The following is a 19,581-nucleotide window of genomic DNA, read 5'->3' as shown; positions in this document are numbered from 1 at the left end:
AGGATCTCAGTCATCCTCTAGTCAGTATTATTTAAACCGTGAGTTCTGCAATTATTGTGGTTAAAAGACTCTTTGAATCTGTAAATTGGTCTAAATGCATCTCAGTCACAGCACTGATGCCCTGCAGTTTCAGGCTCCTAGCTCTAGCCGATAGCACCTGATGCATCACAAGAGCTACTGCCACAACAGAACCTCCATGCTCTGCCCGGCACACTTATACTTACGGCTGGCATGCAAAACAGGTCCCAAATATGGACACGGTCCGTAAGAGCCCTGCCGGGCGCCACAAGTGCACCGATCTCAACCAAGTGCCATTTAAAACGCGGAAATAAACAGACGAACAGGCCATCTAAAAATCAGGAGGGAAATAGAGACATCACAAGCCCAGTTATTGTACAGTGGGCTGGAGAGGAAGCAAGATTGAAACATGATAAACCTCCACGCAGGGCAGGGCAGCACATTGATTTTATAATGCCAGCTACTGTTGCTTCATCCGGTCTCTTTTTGAGTCACACAAGGGGCAAGGATGATCCGATCTCAGTATGACGAATAAAGAAGAGTCATCTGACTAAGTTTTCATGCTTAGTTAGCCACCAGAAACACCATTCCTAGAGCCTGAGCCTCCCCTCTGAGCTGCTCCCCCTTGTGAAGAGATAGCCGGCTGGGATGCACTGTGCCGTATTGCCAAGTATGCCTGCTAATAGAAAGTAACCAGTTGCTTTACAGATAGGTCTTTAACGTTTACAGCGAATCCCAGCCTCACACTCAGCCCATTGAAGACAGAGGTTGGCAAGTATCCAAGTCAGAGACACCAGCTGCCCTGCTAAGAGCTGCAGTGGCACCAAACAATATCAAATGCCACGTTTCGCCAAAAATTGAAGTCATTGGGCACCTTGCTTCCCTTGGACTGTAAAGTGTGCGTGTTTTTAAGAATCCCATTTTCCATGTTGGCATTTTCTGAAAACTGATTTATGCTGTTGTGCACTTTCGTCAGATAAACGCTCAGTGGCAGTACAAACCCCCCACCAAAATAGCAAAAGACATGTGAATAGTGCAATGAGAGAGTGTGCCAGATCGGAAATGGAATGTTTAAACTGAAATATTTTATGGCTATCAGAATTATAAAGTGGACAGAGAAGGAGGATCAAGAATTCAAATTTTCTTTCTTCACCATCCTGATCTATGGCACTGTGGCTTTACAAGGCTGTATGTGCAGGTCTGAATAAACATGTTTTTCTGTAACAGCTATTTCCATTTTCCACTCCTTTGATCACTTAAGTCGCAGCAGTGGTCTTCGATTTCCTCCATCCGAAGCACACAGTTGTTAGACAAGCTAAGTTATACTGACAGAAAAACCACTGTTCCTGCAAAGGCTTTCCCTAAAAAGTTAGGAGCCAATTTTCACTAGTATGAACTAAGGGGGGAGAGGACGACTGTCATTATAATGGCTCAACAACTAGGAATTATTTCAGAACACTGTGAGGAACCATCTTGCACCACTTGCATCTTTGAATAATGTATTCATTCCTGTCCCCCGTGCTTGACTTACAAGGTGGCTTTGGTGATATTTGAACTAAACCTAAATCTTTACACAACTTATCAAAAACACATACATCCAGTAGGGAAAACAAGATTTCTAACCAACATCTCTCTAAACTAAACATCCCCGACCCTTGCTGAGAAAGACGCGAGACATCAGAACCTGGGGTCACCTGTAAAATTAGGGAACAAGTAATAGCTATTACAAAGGATCAGAGATAGCAGCATCCAAGGCAGGTGCTTGCTGAAAAAGGGAAAAAGACTTGCAGGGCTTGTGCTCAACACTGAAGGCACATTCTGGATGCGTCTCTACCAAGGATGCTCTACAGGACGGAGTCCGAGTCTCTTTTCAAAACATCAGCACTTTGTAAAAGGCCCTATCATGGTTTAACCATACATTGACTAAATTTGTTAACCTCTCACTTACCCAGGGATTAGTTCCTGATGCCCGGAAACTATCGGTTGTCTCCCCGTTGTTGAAAAAGGTTGGTTTAGACCAAAAGGATTACAACAACTACCGTCCAATTGCTGGTCTTCCCTGGCTAGGTAAAGTCCTGGAAAAGGTAGTCACCAAATAATTGCAGGATTATTTCAAATATCATGGTTTGCTCCATCCCTTCCAATCTGGCTTTTGTCCCCTGCATGGGACGGAGACAGCATTGATGGCAGTTTGGGATGAGATGTTGCAGGCGGGGGATGCAGGCAAACTCTCCCTCTTTGTAATGCTCGACCTTTCCGCCGCCTTTTACACGGTAGACCATGGCATTCTGTTGGACTGTCTGAAGGATCTTGTAAATGTGGACGCCTGTGTGTTACAGTGGTTCACATAATTTCTCACTGGTCGTCAACAGCGCGTCCAGGTTGGAGGTTTTGTCTCAAGAGATCCTCCTCCAGTGCTGTGCCACAGGGATCAGCTCTTTCCCCACTTCTTAACATTTATCTTTGTGCTTTAATGAATATCTCGGAGAAATACCATCTCAAAATCAATTCTTATGCTGACGACACCCAGCTATACATTAGGCTCGATGAGATGGAGGAAGCTCTTTCCCTGGTCAGTAGGTGCCTAGAAGAAATAGGAACATGGATGGAAGAAAATTGGCTACAACTAAACCCCCCAAAAAACAGAGCTGATCCCGTTTGGTTCGAAGCACCTCCGTGATGGAGATAAATGCCCCCTCCACCCCAGTTTCTGGGAGCTAGCCTTAAGTATTCCACCAAAGTAAATAACTTGGGCTGTATCTGGCAGAGTGACCTGGGATGTAATGGCCAGGTCTCAGCCAAAGTCCAGTCTGTTTTCTACAACATCTGCCTTTTCCGCTAAGCACTACCTTATGTTCCTTCTACTGATCGTGCTGTTGTGGTTGGGGCACTAGTCAATTCCAACCTTGATTATTGCTATGGACTTTTGGCTGGAGCACCGAGCAAACAGATTTATCGCTGCCAAAAAGCGCAAAATGCAGGAGTAAGGTTGGTTTTCGATGTAGCCAAAAACACTCACATTTCTTGTCTCTGCCGATCGCTACGCTGGTTGGTGGTGGAAGACCGGATTAAATTTAAGATCAGCTGTCTGGTCTACAAATGTTTGGCTGGGTTGGCACAAGTCTACCTGATAAACAAACTGAAACGGTATCGACCTACTCGGGCCTTTAGGTCTGACGACCAATTCCTTCTCGTCATCCCTAGGACGAACTGTAGAACAAGAGGAGGCCAGTGATTTTCAGTAGTTGGACCCAGACTATGGAATAGCCTTCCGTTGAGTTTAAGATAGGCAAATTCCTTGTTGACCTTCAGAGCTGGTTTAAAAACATATCTTTTTAAGTAAACTGCGTGATTGTGGCTTTTGTCCAGTTTCTGTTTGCTCTGATGTTATTCTTATGGGTGGTTGCTCCATCTTCTCATTATCTGGTACCATCTGCGCCAGGACATGATTTAGTACGTTGTGTGCACGTTACAAATATTTCAAAATTCAAATTCAAAATTCATTTAAATCTGAGTGCAATGCTCTACTGAGGATTCTCTGTGCAATGCGCATATACGGCTTCATCGAGAATCATTTCATGGCCAGGACTGAGAATTATCGAGATTACTTTCTGAGACAGGTCTGGGTGGGAGCACGCTTTTTGATTGCATCACTTACATAGCGCTCACGACCAACAGGTATAAAACATCTCTGGGGCTCAAAAAGTGAAAGAAGCAAAAACAGTAAAATGACTAGGATAAGAACGCCACCAATTATTTACGAAAAAGCAAGAGTTGTTAATCCTGCTCATCTCAAAAGGCAGAATGCTGCAGGGTGTGGCCGCTTGGAGCTCAAACGAGCAGCCTATAGATTTATGTCATGCTCAAAGTCAGAAACAGCTATAAAATGTTTGTTTGAAGAAAGAAGACCTCTGCCAGACACCTGCCATTTGACCTTTTCTTTAAGGTATACTGGAACGTAGTCATAGAGCACCTTGTGCACTAAAGTAACATGAGATTTAGCCCTTGTCTGCACAGGTGGTCGGTGAAGTCTTTTAAGGACAGGCGAGATGTGCGAGTGTCTCAAGGTGTTAGTCCCAAGTCTAGCTGCAATACGAAGTAAAACCTGAAGTTGTCAAAAAAGAAAGTCCTGCTTAGCGACACGAAAAACAACGCTGGTGTAATCTAGTTTGTTCTGATCATTGTGCAAACAATTGTCGCACACTTAGCGTCAGAGAGTAATGGGCAGATTTGCATGAGCAGCAGTAGGATGACGAGCTTACAACTGTATTTGCTTCCAGCGACCTAGACAAAGTAGAGTCCAACAGGACACCTAATAACGTAACTTTATCCACTGTGTCCATTTTTGTGTAAGAAATCAATGTGTGTACATAAGACTTTCAGCTTTGTCTTTAGACTATCAGTGTATAGCAGGAGAAATGGTTTCTTTGGTTTGGTTGAGACTCAGACAATTGTCTGGGTGTTGTCTGCATAGTTGTGGAACAGCTCTCCTTGTACCAACAGGTCTTGAAGTGGCTTAGCGACATTAAATAAGGTGGACGTGAAACTAGATATCCGAGGGACACCACGCTTTGAAACAACTAAATAGGATGCACAGTTCACCAGCTTCACAGATTGACCCGTTATCAAAAAAATAAGTGGAACTATTTTTTAGTCCTAGAATCGGAGTAGAATTCAGAGGTGAGTCAATCCATCAGTATCTGGTAATCAACTGTATCAAATGCCTTTTGATAGATCAAGTACTAATAATATACCTGATCCATCGTATTCTATTAACTGTAACAGATTTTCACACGCATCCATAAAAGCAGTTTCATTGCCACGACTGGGACTGAAACCAGTTTGGCAGTCACCCAGGAGCTTGCATTTCTCTATATAGGCATTTAACTAGAGAGTCACTGGCTTATCAAGAATGTATAGCCGGAACAGCAGTTGGAAATAGGCCTATATTAACGACAGAGTAGAGTCCAAAAAGGGATTTTTGAAAAGTGGTGTAATAAATATTCTCTTAAAGTATCTAAAATAAAAAATCCCTAGTCAAAGGACATGTTGATAATTTGAGCAACATATGGAGCTAGGATCATCTGGTGTATTTTGATCACCACCGAGGGACATTGGTCTCCCCAGTTGTTTGTGGGGTTAAGGTCAGTTGTTAGAGATGTCATTAGAACGGATTGAGCGGAGTAAGAACACTGGTGCCAGGCAGGCATGTAATAGTGTGCCTTAAATAGTCCAGATGGTTTTCAGCAACATTCCTAAACTTATATTCTATTGCATGATGAATTTCTTCTACTGCTTCCTTGTACTGTTTTACTGCTCCCTGCAGAAGGGCAAGTGCCCCGAGTGCTTTTATCCCTGGCTTAGCTCGTAAATTGTGTTTTGCTGCTTCTTGGTTTCATCAACTTGTTTTTCCCTTCCTCGCCCTCACATCCCGATCCTTGTTTCTGATTGGTCCTCTAAAGCAGACCACATGACCGGAAACACCCCATCAGGGGTCTTCCGAGGGCAGTCTTGCCCTGGCAGCCGGCTAACAGCCAGAGGCAAAGGGCAGCTCCTCTCTTGGGCAGCTCCCATCCTGCTTGCCCCTGTTCGCCCATGGACGCCTCACAGGACTTCCTGCAGCTGGAACATGGTAAGGTGGCACAGGCGGTTAGCAAAGCCATAACTGTCCTCAAATAAAACCAAGCCACTGCTATACATCTCCAATGCCTAATTTACTTCTGTGTTCCTGTATATATCGAAACTTGCATCACACAGTGCCTGCTATGCTCCTTCCCTGCTTCCTAGGCAAACCTCCATGTCCTGGTGTACTGCTCATGTGCTGCATTTAAACAATTTTCTAGGTGCAGTTCATGTTTTGCAGATAGTTATGTTATCACACTGTTAATGTTCTGAATATAGATATTTAAGCCCTGCTCTTATTAGATTGTTGCTGCACTTTAGGCACTGTGAACCTTTTGAATCTAGCTGTGTTCCTCGACTGTCCATATTAGATTGTTGCTGCATTTCAGGCTCTGTGCACCTTTTGAAAACAACTGTTTCAGACACCGCCACCTGCCCTTTTCTGATATAAGTAGTCAAAGTTCCAGCCCCCTCTGCAACTAGACTACTCCCCCACCATACCCAACAGCTCCAAAGCTAGAGGAGCTTTTTGGCATGCCAGAAACCACACCTCCACCTCCACCCTGCATATCCTCCTCTTCTCCCTCCACAAAAAACCGCAGCCAGCACCCCCTCCTTTGCCACCAAGACACCATCCCAATACCCCTCTAGCACACACACACCCCTCTTATCCAAGCCCCTCAACCAACCCCCCACCCTTTAGCACTATCCCCTCGCCTTCCCCTTCTGGCTCTCACGCATATTACTCATCCCTAAGTGCAGCCCACAAAGCCCTGGCTGAGACGCCCCTCTCAGCAGCCCCTCACGCCCCTATTCATATTACTCTGGAACCCTCACTTTGCCCTAGACACAGCAGTCCCTCTACACTTAGACCCACCTCCCTTCTCCCCCCCACCCACGATGATCGCACTCATACCCCAAACCCACCTTGCCCCGCCTCCACCCCTGCCTTCTCCTCCCGAAATCCACTTTGGAACAAGTTAATTATCTCTCTGCACTTGTCCAACTACCTACTCTTTCCCATTCCCTCACTCTCCCTCCAAGGAGGAACCCCCCTCCCGAACGATGGCTGTCTGAGGCACTCTCCCCCCTCACTCCCACCAGATCCGCCTCCCAACGTACAGGCCTTTCTCCCAGGTGGTGCTCACCCCACCACTTCAAATCCCTCAAAAACCTTAACCACTGAATTGGAACGCCTATGGCGTGCCAGTCCTTCCACCCAGAACAAAGCCACCCTTGCTAGACAGATCTGGGCCTACAGGATGGAAAACAGGAAAGCGCCCGAATCTCCTACGCCGGCAACCCCTGTAAGGGACTCCAGAAGATCATCACAGAGTTCAAGTCTCCTCTTGAGCAACCCCCCATATCCCATGCACTCTGCAATGTCCTGTCAGACCACTACTACAACATAGCCATTAAAAGACGCCTCTCCATCTACAATCAACTAGCAACTTTACATCCACACTCACTTTCCCCCCATACCCCTGCCCCCCCCGTTCCCTTGCCATCACCAACCAAATTTCCTAAGGCTCCGCTCAAATAGACCAAATAAATGCACTGCAGGATCCCATGGAAACCCTTGCTATCCCCCCCGCTTTCCTCAAGGACATTCTACCTTCCACATGTGCAGGCCGCCTCGTCAGATCTATAATCAACCACTCGCTGATATCAGGCAGTTTCCTAGAAGCATACAAAACCTCTCACGTTAAACCTTTACTAAAATATCCCTCTCTTGACCCCTTCCTCCTCTTAAATTACTGCCCCATCTCCAACAATCGCTTCATTGCCAAACACCTAGATTGCACAGCATATTTCCAGCTCAGCCGCTTCACAGAATCCCAGTGCCTTCTAGACCCTGCCTAGTCAGTTTTCAGACCCCCTCCATGGAACTGAATCCTCCCATGTCTCAGTCTGCGATGACCTGAAAAGAAGAGCCGACTCAGAAGGCTGTGCCACATTCATCCTCCTTAACCTCTCAGCAGCTTTCAACACAATCAACCATACCACTCTCACAAACAAACTCTTCTCCCTAGGCATCAGGGTCTCAGCCCTAAAATGGATTTCCACTATTTATTCTGACCACTCCCAAATGTTCCACTCTCTCATCTGCCCCGCTGGCCGATCCCTCATGGAGTCCCTTAAAGAGCGTCCCTCTCCCCTCTCTGGTTCAACCTTTACCTTTCCCCTCTCCCTGGACTCATCCACTCCCACAAACTCACCTGCTACAACTAAGCCAATGAAACACATCATTTTCAAGATCCCCAACTCCTGGTCTTCAACACACCTGGATTGTGCATCCTTCCTCCCAGACATAGACCGCTGGATGACTTAACAACCACCTCATCCTCTTCAATCCTGGCAAAACAGAAATCCTAATCTGCAGCAAAACTGCTCTCCTTCCCCAAGCCACCCCTTGGCCGGCCTCCTTAGGACCCCACACACTACATCATCCTCAGTCAAAAACCTGGGTTGTACTCTCAGATCAGACCTTACCCTATCCCTCCATATTAATGCCGTCTCCATATCATTCCACTTCCACCTCTGCATACTCAAGCAGATCTCTCCATATTTCTCCTACCCTCACTGAATTTCTGCCATCAGGGCCATCATTGAACTCCACCTAGACTACACTAGGCGCTCCTGCCTTTCAACTCACAAAGCTCCAACAGATCCTAAACTCTGCAGCGAGACACGGCTCCTTGCTCTCTCCCCCAGAGAACATATCTCCCCTGATCTCAGGGTTCTCCACTGGCTGCCTATCAGTCGCCAGGGTTATTTTAATGCCATCTGCATTAGCAATCGTGCCCTACACAAGAAAGGCCCTGAATTCCTCCAAAACAAACATACATGCTACCGCCCCAAGCAAATGCTAAAATCAGATTTGGCGCATCTCCTGGTGGTCCCCACTTTCAATTTTGGCAAAATAGGAGGCTCCTCCTTTTCCGTCCTAGGATCTAACCTCTGGAACTCCCTGCCCATCACCCTCCGTCTCAGAGGACACCCCTCCTTCAGGAAGGCCCTCAAAACATAGTTGTCCCCCACACAACCTGAAACCCTACCACCACCCCTCATACACATGCACTGGCCTGCAGCAGCTGAACAACCTGCACTACTGCTCCTCCTTTTAGTTAATTTGCTTTACTCCATCTTTATCTTCCATCTGGGCCCTGCTACCGCCCTCTCACTCTTTAACTCCCCTGTACCACTGCTTCCTCTCCCCTCCATAAGAATAGCCAGGGTATGGCACCCCGAGGAGTCTTGAAGGTGTGCAGCATCACTCTGAAGAACTCCGAAAGTGGGCTAGGTATTGTACCCGCTTGGATTTGAGGGTGGGAAATGTGTTGCTCCTGGATGGATTTAGGGCTGGACTATGTGCTAGATTTGGATTGTTTAGAGGTGGGCAATGTATTACCCTTTAATGCAGGCTTTCTCTCTGCACCTGAACTATCTGATGGGGTAATGTATTGCAGTTGAACGGACTTGAGTGTGCAGCATATCGCACTTTGATGACCACGGAGGGTGGACAATATATTGCACTTACACTGATACTGAGAGTGGGCAGTGTTTTAGCCTTTGTATATGCACTTGGAAGGATTGTGCAGCTGACCAGGGTGCTGCACTTCTATGTGGGCGACCAAGCTATGGTTTCTTGGTGATTGTAGAATGTGTTCCACTATATGTAATTCAGGCGTTAGCAGGAAGCTACCTTGACGGTTAAGTGGGGTCTTGAATCTAGCCACCTACTAATAGTTGGATGCATGCAGATTGCACCCACCATAATTCTCAACCCGGATGTATTAGAATTCTGCGGAATGTACCAATTCTAGGCACCCACTTGATTATAACCAACGCACTTTTTCCAGTCGCCCTCTGCACATTTCGAGTTAGCGAAAGGCTTAGCCTCACTCCCACACGAATCAGTTTACACAAACAACTCAAATGACACTCTGCACAACAGTGCTGCCATAAGAATGTAGCCATCTTTGACGACAAAAATTTGAACTGCAAGTACATACATAATTGACTATCCTCTTACACATACCCCTCCAGCTTATTTCCCTAGTGTACTTCTCACACCCGGACACATGCCAATTAGACATAGGTGGCTAGAAGGGACTTGGCAAAGACATCAACCTTTAACGGCCATTATGCACACACGCACCTCCTAACATTTCCATACTTCGGTCCCTCTGAGGGGCCTTCAACCTAGAGCGCACTGGGACCATACCCATGGTGAAAGGCTCTATACAAATGAGGAAATGAAATAAATCTGGTTTACAAAGAAAGCCTGTAGCGTATCACAGTAGGCCATAGAGGGCATAGTGCACGTTGGGGCCTTATTGGTTTGCTAAGCTGTGTGAGGACTTTAAAAAAGTGCCTTGGTTGAGTTCTCTGCAGTAACTATCTGAGTGTTATAATGGGCATTTTTGGCCTCAATTACAGCCTCTTTGTATTTTACATGGAGAAACTATTAAACAAATGAAGTCTGCGGTTACATCAAGTCTCAGTTCGCAGTTAAGACCGAGAGTGAATTTCTATTGATAATCCTTTAGAGGGATAATCCTTTAGAGGGTCTGAGTGTGCCAATCTATGAAGGAACATCTGCCAGCCTAAAGTTAGGTGCACAAACTTCCATTAGCAGGTTTAAGGCTCTAAAGAACCACCTAACCTGGTTCTTTTCCACTGATTTGAAGGCCTAACCCAGTTCCTCCACTTCCTTCACTGGGCCTCATCACGAGTTCGGCAGTATCCTGGCAGGAAAAGCACAGGGATACCGCCCAATGCTAAAAGAGCTACCGCAACTAGTTCCAGTGCAAATTTGTGCTGGATCACGAGTTGCGTGCAGGGGCAGGGGGTAAATCCCCATTGGGTGAATAGGACCCAATGGGGGTGGGGAGCGCTATTACCACCAGCGGTAATTGCACCGGAAACGGCCCAGAAATTGTCATTTTTACCTCCAGCAAGTAGCTGGAGGTATAAATGCCATTTTCCACCCAACTCATGACTTGACCAGCCCACTAAATGGGGCGGTAATACAGTTGCTGCCGCATTTAAAGGCTCGGGCCCAACTCATGATGAGGCCCACTGTCTGGAAACCTCAACAATGATTTGCCCATCATCCCTCTGAGGTGCAGCACCCTGGTCCCTCCTCCTCACCACAAACATGAAGACAGTGTAGAAGATGAGGGCCATCGCGCTGAAGGACTGTATAGAAGCCATCATATTTCTCTGTAGGCTCAGTGGAAGCACAATGCACAGCGATACAGCAATCAGCAGAAATATTCGGAAACTTCCTGTCACCTGCAAATGGGAAAAGGACAGGCATTGTCACTAGCAGCACTTTTCAAAACTATTGCCCAAACCTTCAGCATTCTTCACTGTAATAAAGTGGCAGTCAGCAAACAGATACAAAAACGTATGGATTCCACTCAATGCGCAGCTGGGAAGCTTCTCTGCTTAAGATTGGAAAAAAGTAGCAAAGTGAAAGGTGTTACCTACAAGTGTGAAAAAGTGCCCATTCGGTGTATGGATAGAGGCGTTTGTCTCTATCCATACACTAGAGATAGAGGAAACAGCCTACTATGGATAGAGGCAGAGCACAAAAAATGATTTTATGACATAATGTTGTGTATACCAGGTAATTGGATAACCGTCCCAACACCATCAGCAATTTCACGCATAAGGCTTGACCCCGTTGTAAAGCCGGTCTGCAATTTCTCGAATAATAATATTCTACAAGTGACCTTCCCTTGTTGATCTTGATCTTCCTCGTTTTCCAGGTGATGCCTTAATATCTTAAGATCTCTTGTTTCAGGAATGTGTGGAGGGCATAACACGCGTTAGAGTGTAGGGATCTGTTAGGTGAGCCAAAGTACAATTTACATGTTACATGAGTTTTCCTGCATGACCCTCTGCCACTCATGAAAAAGCAGTAACATTGGATATTATTATTATGGTATTTATTCACTGTGGATCTACCTTTGAAAAGCAACGTGGCACTTTACAGAGGTGTACAACAATACAGAGGCACAACAGTGCACTTTTCAGAAATAACAACAGACGAGATATACAGCGGGCAGTAGGATACAGAGGGCATGCACAGGGGCAAAGCTGTACAGGTTGGCCGGGAGTAGAGGGGTGGACGGCATCTACAGAGTCAGGTGACGCAGGGGGGGGGGGCGACATGATGGCCTAGGTGAAGAGGTTGGTCTAGAGTTATATTCGGAATTGTAGCCGTGTGGGAGCAAGTCCGATGCTGACTGGGAAGGAGGTTCCATAGTGTTGGGATATAGTCAGAGGAGGCTTGTTTTCTGGTCCTTTCCTTTTTGCAGAGTCGGATTCTAAGTGCACGGGTCCTGGCTCTGGTGGTGCGTGGTCTACCAGAGATACCGAGTTTCTCTGTGAGGTAGCTGAGTGACTGGAGGGCGACTACCTTATAGATGATGCAGCAAGATAAAGGTGATTTGTGCTTGCAGTGGGAGACAGTGAAGGTCGATGAGGGCCGGGGTGATGTGGTTGTACCTGCGTAGACCCTTTTATGAGGCACAAGGCAAGAAGACAGGAGGTCTTCGAGGAGGGCATTGCCCCCATACATGTGCCCAGTGCTTGAACAGTGGATCTAAAGCTGTCCGGAGGGAGGAAGGGCTTGACCTTTGCAGGAGGGAGAGCCGATCCCAAGCTGTCTGAGTTTTCTTAGCTATCTGTGTCTTGAAAGAGATGCGTTTGTCGATGTGGAATCCAAGGGACTTGGTGCAGGAGGTGAGCTCGGGTGTGAAGCCTTCAGTGTTCATGGTCGATAGCCAGGTCTGTATGTCTGAGGGTTTGGTGTTATCGCTGAGGAGTAGTAATTCGGTCTTGCAGGGGTTGAACTTCAAGTATTCACTGGACATCCAAGTCTGGATCAGCGAGAGGCAGGTTTTGAGCCTGTGTGTGTCCTTGGAGTTGATCTTGAGGTATGCCTGTGTGTCATCAGCGTATTAGTGGATCTGAATGTTGTGTGTGGCTAGGAGGGCTCCCAGCAGCTCAAGATCACTGGCGCAAGGATGGAACCCTGTGGTACTCCAGAGATGACTGATAGCATTGGCGATCAGGAGGAGTCCATCTAACCAAACTGCTGGCGGTTGGCAAGGTAATACTTGAACCAGCATAGGACACAGTCACCGACACCCATGCGCCGATGTAAGGTGTCCGTGAGTGCTTGTTGGTCTACTGTGTTGAAAGCGCCCAAGAGGTTGAGTGAGCCAGGAGGCAGCAGTGGCCACCGTCAAGGATATTGAGGGAGTCCTTGACCACCTGTATGGTTGCTGTCTCTATGCTGCATCTGGGTCTGAACCCGGATTGGTAGGTTTCGAGGAGATTGTTGGTGTCAATATTTTGCTGTAGTTGCACGGCTACCGCTTTGTTGATGATCTTACCCAGGAAGGGAAGATGGGTGATAGGGCGATAGTTACCTAGGCTGTCGGGATCTAGATTGGGTTTTTTATTAGAGGGAGGATTTGTCCTGTCTTTAGCGTCAATGTGAAGGTGCCTTGAGTGTTAGGGAGCTGTTGATGATCTCTGGGTAGGGAAGGAGAGCTTCTGCGGGGACGGTCGTGAGGATGGATGCTGAGAGGATGTCATCTGTGTACGAAGTGGCTTAGAGGGCGGCCAGGTTTTCTACAAGGTCCTCTGCGAGTGTGTCTTGAATGTTGTCCATGGTGCAGAGATTTCATGAGGAGGGACGCGAGGTGGGTCGGAGGATGCAGAGCTAGTGTCTATGTGCTGGAGAAACTTGCTGATTTTTCTCAATGAAGGTGTTGATGGCGGTGGATTTTCTGATAGGGTGCAGTATGACAGGGTCGGGTAGCAGGTTGGCACAGTGCTTGACCACTGTGAAGAGGGTTCTGCTTTCGCTATGGTGTTCTGATAGTTGGAGGCCTTAGCTGTGTTTATTAGTTGTCGGCGGGTTGCTTGGAGTTCCTTGAGGAGTGCCAGGTTGGATCCGCTCCTGGAGCGGTGCCAGGGTTTCTCTCGTTTCATGATGGCCCTTTTCCTGAGGTCAAGTTCTTGGGTGTAACAGGGTACTGCCGGTTTTAGTTTGCAGATACGTTGTTTCAGAGGCGCATGTAGGTTGATGGAGTAGTAGAGGGTGGCTTTAAATGCTTCCAGTAGAGAGTCATAGTTCGGTTCCGCGTTTGGTCCATGTGAGGTGGAGGTTAATGAGACCTGCCATGAGGGCTTCTAGCAGGAAGTTCTTGAAGGAATTGAAGGTTTGTATGATGACTTTCTGCTGGGAGTGCTTGACTAGGGTGGTGTGCAGGATGCTGATGGGCACAGCAGGGTGGTCAGACCAGTCAAATGGGCAAGGAGAGATGTAGTGGAGGGAAGGCAGTGCAGTGATGATTAGGTCGAGGAATTACTTTTCTTGTGCATTGGGCCTTTCGTATGATGTGTGAGGCTGAGGATGTTGAAAAGGCTGAGGAGAGCTTCCTTTGTTGATTCAGTGGCCTTATTGCTGGTGACCAGGTCAGTGATGTCTCCAATGTAGGCGTGTGTTGGGTTTGGGTGGTATGTAGATGAGATGGAAGGTGACTCTGTCCGTCAGGGTGAGCAGGAAGTGGCAGGAGAGAACTTCGAAGGAACCAATGTTGTTGACGTCAAGTGTGGTGCAGGGCCATAAGGTCTTGTGGATGACTGCGAGGCCTCTGCCCGTCTTGTGCAGCTGGTCTCTGTGTTGGATGCTGCAGCCATCGGGCATGTGTAGGATGTGGGTGGAGGTGGGTGTCAGAGTGGATGGATGTGATGAATGGATCTAAGTGATCCTACAGCATTTGTCTTGCCATTGGCTTTCACAGAGCAATTTCCCTACCACTGAAGTTAGCCGTAGTCAAAAACCTGTGTATCACGCTACCCAAGGAGACACCCTAACCTCTCTCTGTGCTTCAGCAAAGGCCATGACTGACTTACGGTAGTATGTGCCTTCAGTAGTTTACTTGTTTTGCATGGTGTGCCTGCAGCCTCATCAATTTAATACAACCAAGCCCATTCCTGTTTTATACTCCCCAGAGTTATCCATCTTGCCTTTTGTCCCATACGTTGGTGGCAAAATCACAAGCAGTAACATCTTAGCAGCAACTTACAAAGCACCCTTCCGAATTTGGATCAAAAAAGGACAATACTTCAATAGACAACAATGCTAAAAACAATTCACAAAGTTAGTCCATCAACTCAATCACAAATTGCTCAGCAATCTGCTACCGCAGGAACAAAACGGAAGCGGTCTTGGACAGCTGGGAACGGTTGCATCTATTTCCTGGAAAAACTTCTTGAAAATTAGCAAAACTTCCTGAAAACGAAAAAAACACCAATTTGGTAGGAAAAAAAAAAGAACACAAACAAGCGGGGTATCATGGATACATCAACATGGGGTGTGGAGTAAAGTGTAAATAGAGAGGCAGTAGGAGGGCATAAGCAGGATGTGCAGCAGTTTGATAAAAAATTCAAAACAATATTAAAAAAACAAAACATCAGCCTGAATCATTCACTGAGTATGCCTACAAGAACAGAACAAATGCATCAAGCTCGGAGATGCAGGTGTTTAAGAACATCCTAGAATTGGCACATTCTAGAATTTGGAAAAATGTGGGCGCTGGGAAAAAGAAATGTCCAGACCACATACTCGAAATTTCAAAGTAACCTTAATTTTCCTTTTAAAAGAGCCCAGCACTGCTAAATCAGTTGTAGGCATTTAGAGTAACTGGCATTTTCATTTTCTAAAAGATTCTGGCTTAAATTGTTGCAAAGCTGTATGACAAATTCAGGCCAAGTTTGCCCTTAATGAGTGAATGTGCGTTTTGTTGGCCTAACCTTTTGCTAGACAAATGCTAGTCTCATGGATAAAGGGTTGAGATGCCATTGGCGTACAAGTTTATTGTAAGCAAGTTTTAATTATTAGGCCGTTAATTCTAAATGGGGGCTTCCTACTAAGTATTTTCTAGTTTACATTTTTAGCAGCAAAATACTACTCCCAGAATACCAAGTACCAAACCCCTTTCTATGTCCTTCTCCATTCACTCAAATTTTCTTGTATATCTTTTCAGTGTTCCACCATTTAAGCCTCTTTTTTGGTACTCGCCGATTCTGATAAATAACCTTCATTTTAAAAAAATGACTGTTTGTCATTATGTTTAAATATTTCTTATGTAATGCGGTAAATGGGGGCATTCGGTCTATCGTGCGCTCACACAACCAAACATAAGGAAAAACACTTTCTCCGTGCATAGTTGATTCTAGTAAAGGGCAGAGCGGGGAAGAGTCTTATGCTGACAGACTGGTGGTTGACTCTTCCTACCTGTGCCCAAGTCATCCATTTTACCTTTAAGTGGAACAGACTTTAAGACGAGTAAGTTCCTTGCTCGGACAGAGGATTAGATTAAAACACGGACACTGATATGGAGTTGGGAAACCAACAGTTGATTATCATGGCAGACAACGAGAGAGGGGAAATAGGAGCAGGTGCTACAGCTGCAGGAGACTTCATGTCGACGAAGATAAGTAATGGCTAGATAACCTGGTCTCCTTCACTGCCTATTAAGTTTATAAGGCCATGACAATGTATTTTGCTTACACAAAGTCTGCCCTATTTCTACATGTTAGCAAGTCAGTAAAGGATGCATTTGCCTTGACCAACATTGTAATTTCTGTCTCACCTATTTGACTTGCACATAAAATGGCGATGCTTGTTATAAAGCAAACACAAAATGTTAAAATCCGGGGAACTCGGAAACAGAGCAGTACGTTTTGATATCATCCCAGGTAATGCAGTGCTCAGGATACAAGGAGTTTACCTTGGGCACATGTGCTTTTAAAATGTTATCATTTAAAGCATGGACCTAGCTTGAGAGCAGCAGAGTGCTGTACAGAGTGTGGGTAGCCAGCAATTGGGCAGGCATCTTTTAACGCAGTAATAAAACTTGGGGTCTGTGAATCGGTATGTGCATCCCCTCGGTATGTGCATCCCCTGGAATCAGTCCTTGGTCCGATGTTGAAAAAGCCATGTTTTGAGAGATTTGTGAAATTGGAGAATTGTGCAGGCATTCTGAGCTGACACCAGGTTCGAGTTCGAGGTTGGGTGCATGACAAGGAGGAGGAATGTTTGTGAGTCCTCTCTTTATGGACGAGTTGTGATTCAAGCCGATTGGTCGATTTTCTACGTCAGGAGCATGTTCCACCAGATATGTGGAGCTTAGCTGCAAGGTCTGCTAGTGTACTACTTAAGCCACCTTTTAGAACTGTGGAGAGGACCAAATAGCAGCTACAAGGGCCAAGACCAACATCGACGTAGGCTCACTGGTAACGGAGTGGTGGAAAAACTCTAATGATATGTCAAAATACACAACCCAAAACCTAGAACTTCAGGATACCCTGGAGATCTGCTCATTTGTGGACCTAGACTCTTCCAGTCCTTCTGTTGAGGGACGGGTGGACCATAAAATGATACATGGGTGAACATGCGCACCTTCTTTAGTAATGGTGCTGGAGAATGGTTGGAACCATTCGTTTCCCGATTATCGGTTGAAATGAGTTTGCAACTCTTTGTTGGTGTTCACATGTAAGGTTTATTGTTAATTTCAATAGATATCCCGTAACTAACAATAAACCTTACATGTGAACACCAACGAAGAGTTGCAAACTCATTTCAACCGATAATCCGGAAACTAATGGTTCCAAACTTTCTCGGGCGCCATTACTAAACAAGGTTTGCCTGTTCACCCATACTCAATACCATTGGGAACCTTTGGAGTTTTGGTTCTCAGACAAACCAGGTTATAGGCTGCAGGACATATCGGACTAACTAACGTAACCAATTGATAGCACAGGGGCCCATCTTTCCTTTAAAACTCCCTCCAACCAGACCATACAATGACACCTGCACAACAGAATGGTGCCCTCTACCGCATGTGGTGAACTTTGTGCAAAAGTGTCCTTGCACTGAAGCTAGGTTACAAACAAGCATTGGAAAACCCATTAGTTTTGGCTTGTGTATGTATATTGGAAGTTCCTGGCAAATGCCCATCTATTACCTATACACGAGCCAAAACTGTTGGCTTTGCCAATGCTTGCTGGTTCTGCCCCCCCCCCCATCTATTCGAGCTAGATGCAAATCAACTTGATTGGCGGGCAAGGTGCAATTCCACTATGATTGGAGGGGGGTGGTCTTCACAGGAATCTCTACTTAAAGCAAAGTGTTTAGATATTCTTGCAGTCGCCTTGTGAGGTACCAAATCCCAAGCTCTTTTCGATCTGGAGACAGACTGCAGAGAATTTGGGCTTCTGGGCCATCTAAAAAGTGGTGCAGAAGTCCTTCCAGAAATACACAATGCAGTTGCAGAATATTGCTTTTGGCATATTTATTTTTTATTTATAGTGCATTTGTAAGGCGCTTATACATAAAGTACATTGTAAACGCCCACGGGACAACAGGAAGCGAACATGGGAATGAAATGCAAATATAACAATGAAAGATGGACACAGACCTATTAGGCCTTGTGAGCATTCAGAATGTGCAAGTGCAGAGAGAGTGAAGGGATGAAGGGGCAGGAGAGAGGGAGGGGATACGCACTAGGAGTACAACAGAGGGAAGTGCTAGGGAGTAAGCAGCTAAGTGACTTGGTGAGAGTGGTCAACTGACAAATAAATAGGTGCAAATCTGTAATAGCACAGGCAAGTAGGTGCCTAGGCAAGTATTGGGGCCAGTCGGATGCTCAGGCGTTTGGGGTTGGGAGGCCAGGACCCGGGTGGACACATTAATGGCCCTGACCACCAATCTGAGCAGCTGTGGGGTTTAGCAGAGGAGGGAAGGAAGGGGTAAAAATGAAGGTCTTGAGGGATTACAACGATTGGCGCCTTCTCTGGACCAGCACACAGAACGAGGTCCATTTCAGATCTATTTTCCTCTAGTTAAAACATTAAATGTTCCACAGTATCTGAGTTGGCGTACAGATCCTTAGGCCCTAACAACAAACACATTCTTCCAGACATTGGACATAAGGATAAAGTATGCTTTCCCCTGCTTTAGATTTCAAGGAGTCGTGTTGTACACCCAACATCAGGGGGCCAAGGAAGACATTTTTGTCAACCCAGACCTAGTATCCGATGGTGCTCAACATGGAAATAACAAAATTCTCCTGCCTTCCTTTCCATAAACACTGCCCAACTCATATAGGGAATTTCTTCCATTGTTTCAAAACAGCAACCTTCCTATGGGGGCATGATTCAGGGTACAGAATGCTGTGACCTACTTAGCTCCTGCTTCCAGCATAGTAGAGCCTAGTTAACTTAGCACAAACAGCTATCAGGAGTTACTTTGGCTCCCGAGGACAACTGGTGCTATACAAGTATACCAATGTGACATTAACTGTGTATTTGGGAGTGCGTGTATAAAGAAATATCAAATGTAGTACACATTAAAAGCATAATGGATCATATGACCAATGCAAAGTTCATTTGCAGCTCATGTCGGAGTAAGATTAGCGGGGCATTATGTACTAGTGCCTTGTTCCACCGAGGGATCTCCTGCTTGCTGTGTGATGCCTGATAGCAAAGACTGGGTGTAGCGCCTGCTTATCAAATCTTAATTTCGAGCCCTGATGGTCAGGGGTAGATTGGCTCCCAGTAGCCTTTGAAAATCAGCTTCTTCCGTTATACAAACTTCATGGGAAGTCAATACAGTTAAGACATATAGTACAGCATGGCATTACGAGATTTGCTGGTGTAATCAGGATTAGTTCCTGCCTTGAGCAGTAGGAGTTCATCCTGGAAACTATCTTACCAATTTGATTCCCGCATTTCTTGATCGCTCAGTCAATCTGTATCAATCAGCTGGTTCTGCCAATTATGATCTGGCTGCCAGGCTTCCGGTACGGGGAACACCCATTACTGTGCAGCCTTTTGAAACTTCTG

General features: G+C 46.0%; 1 protein-coding gene across 4 annotated transcripts in view; it reads right to left on the bottom strand.

Moving 5' to 3' along the window:
- The window catches only part of SLC38A10 (solute carrier family 38 member 10), a 748,880-nt gene that overhangs the window by 531,152 nt on the left and 198,147 nt on the right, over positions 1-19,581 (bottom strand). For all 4 annotated transcript variants that reach the window (XM_069655155.1, XM_069655156.1, XM_069655158.1 and 1 more), the window contains one exon: positions 10,798-10,941. In XM_069655155.1, coding sequence (XP_069511256.1) covers positions 10,798-10,941 — 144 coding nt within the window. The remainder of the gene's footprint in view (positions 1-10,797; positions 10,942-19,581) is intronic.

This window comes from Ambystoma mexicanum, chromosome 3q (assembly GCF_040938575.1).
Source record: "Ambystoma mexicanum isolate Mex_15411 chromosome 3q, UKY_AmexF1_1, whole genome shotgun sequence".
Lineage (NCBI taxonomy): Eukaryota > Metazoa > Chordata > Amphibia > Caudata > Ambystomatidae > Ambystoma > Ambystoma mexicanum.
Note: the sequence above shows the minus strand (reverse complement) of the source record. Positions and strands in the feature narration are given on the sequence as shown.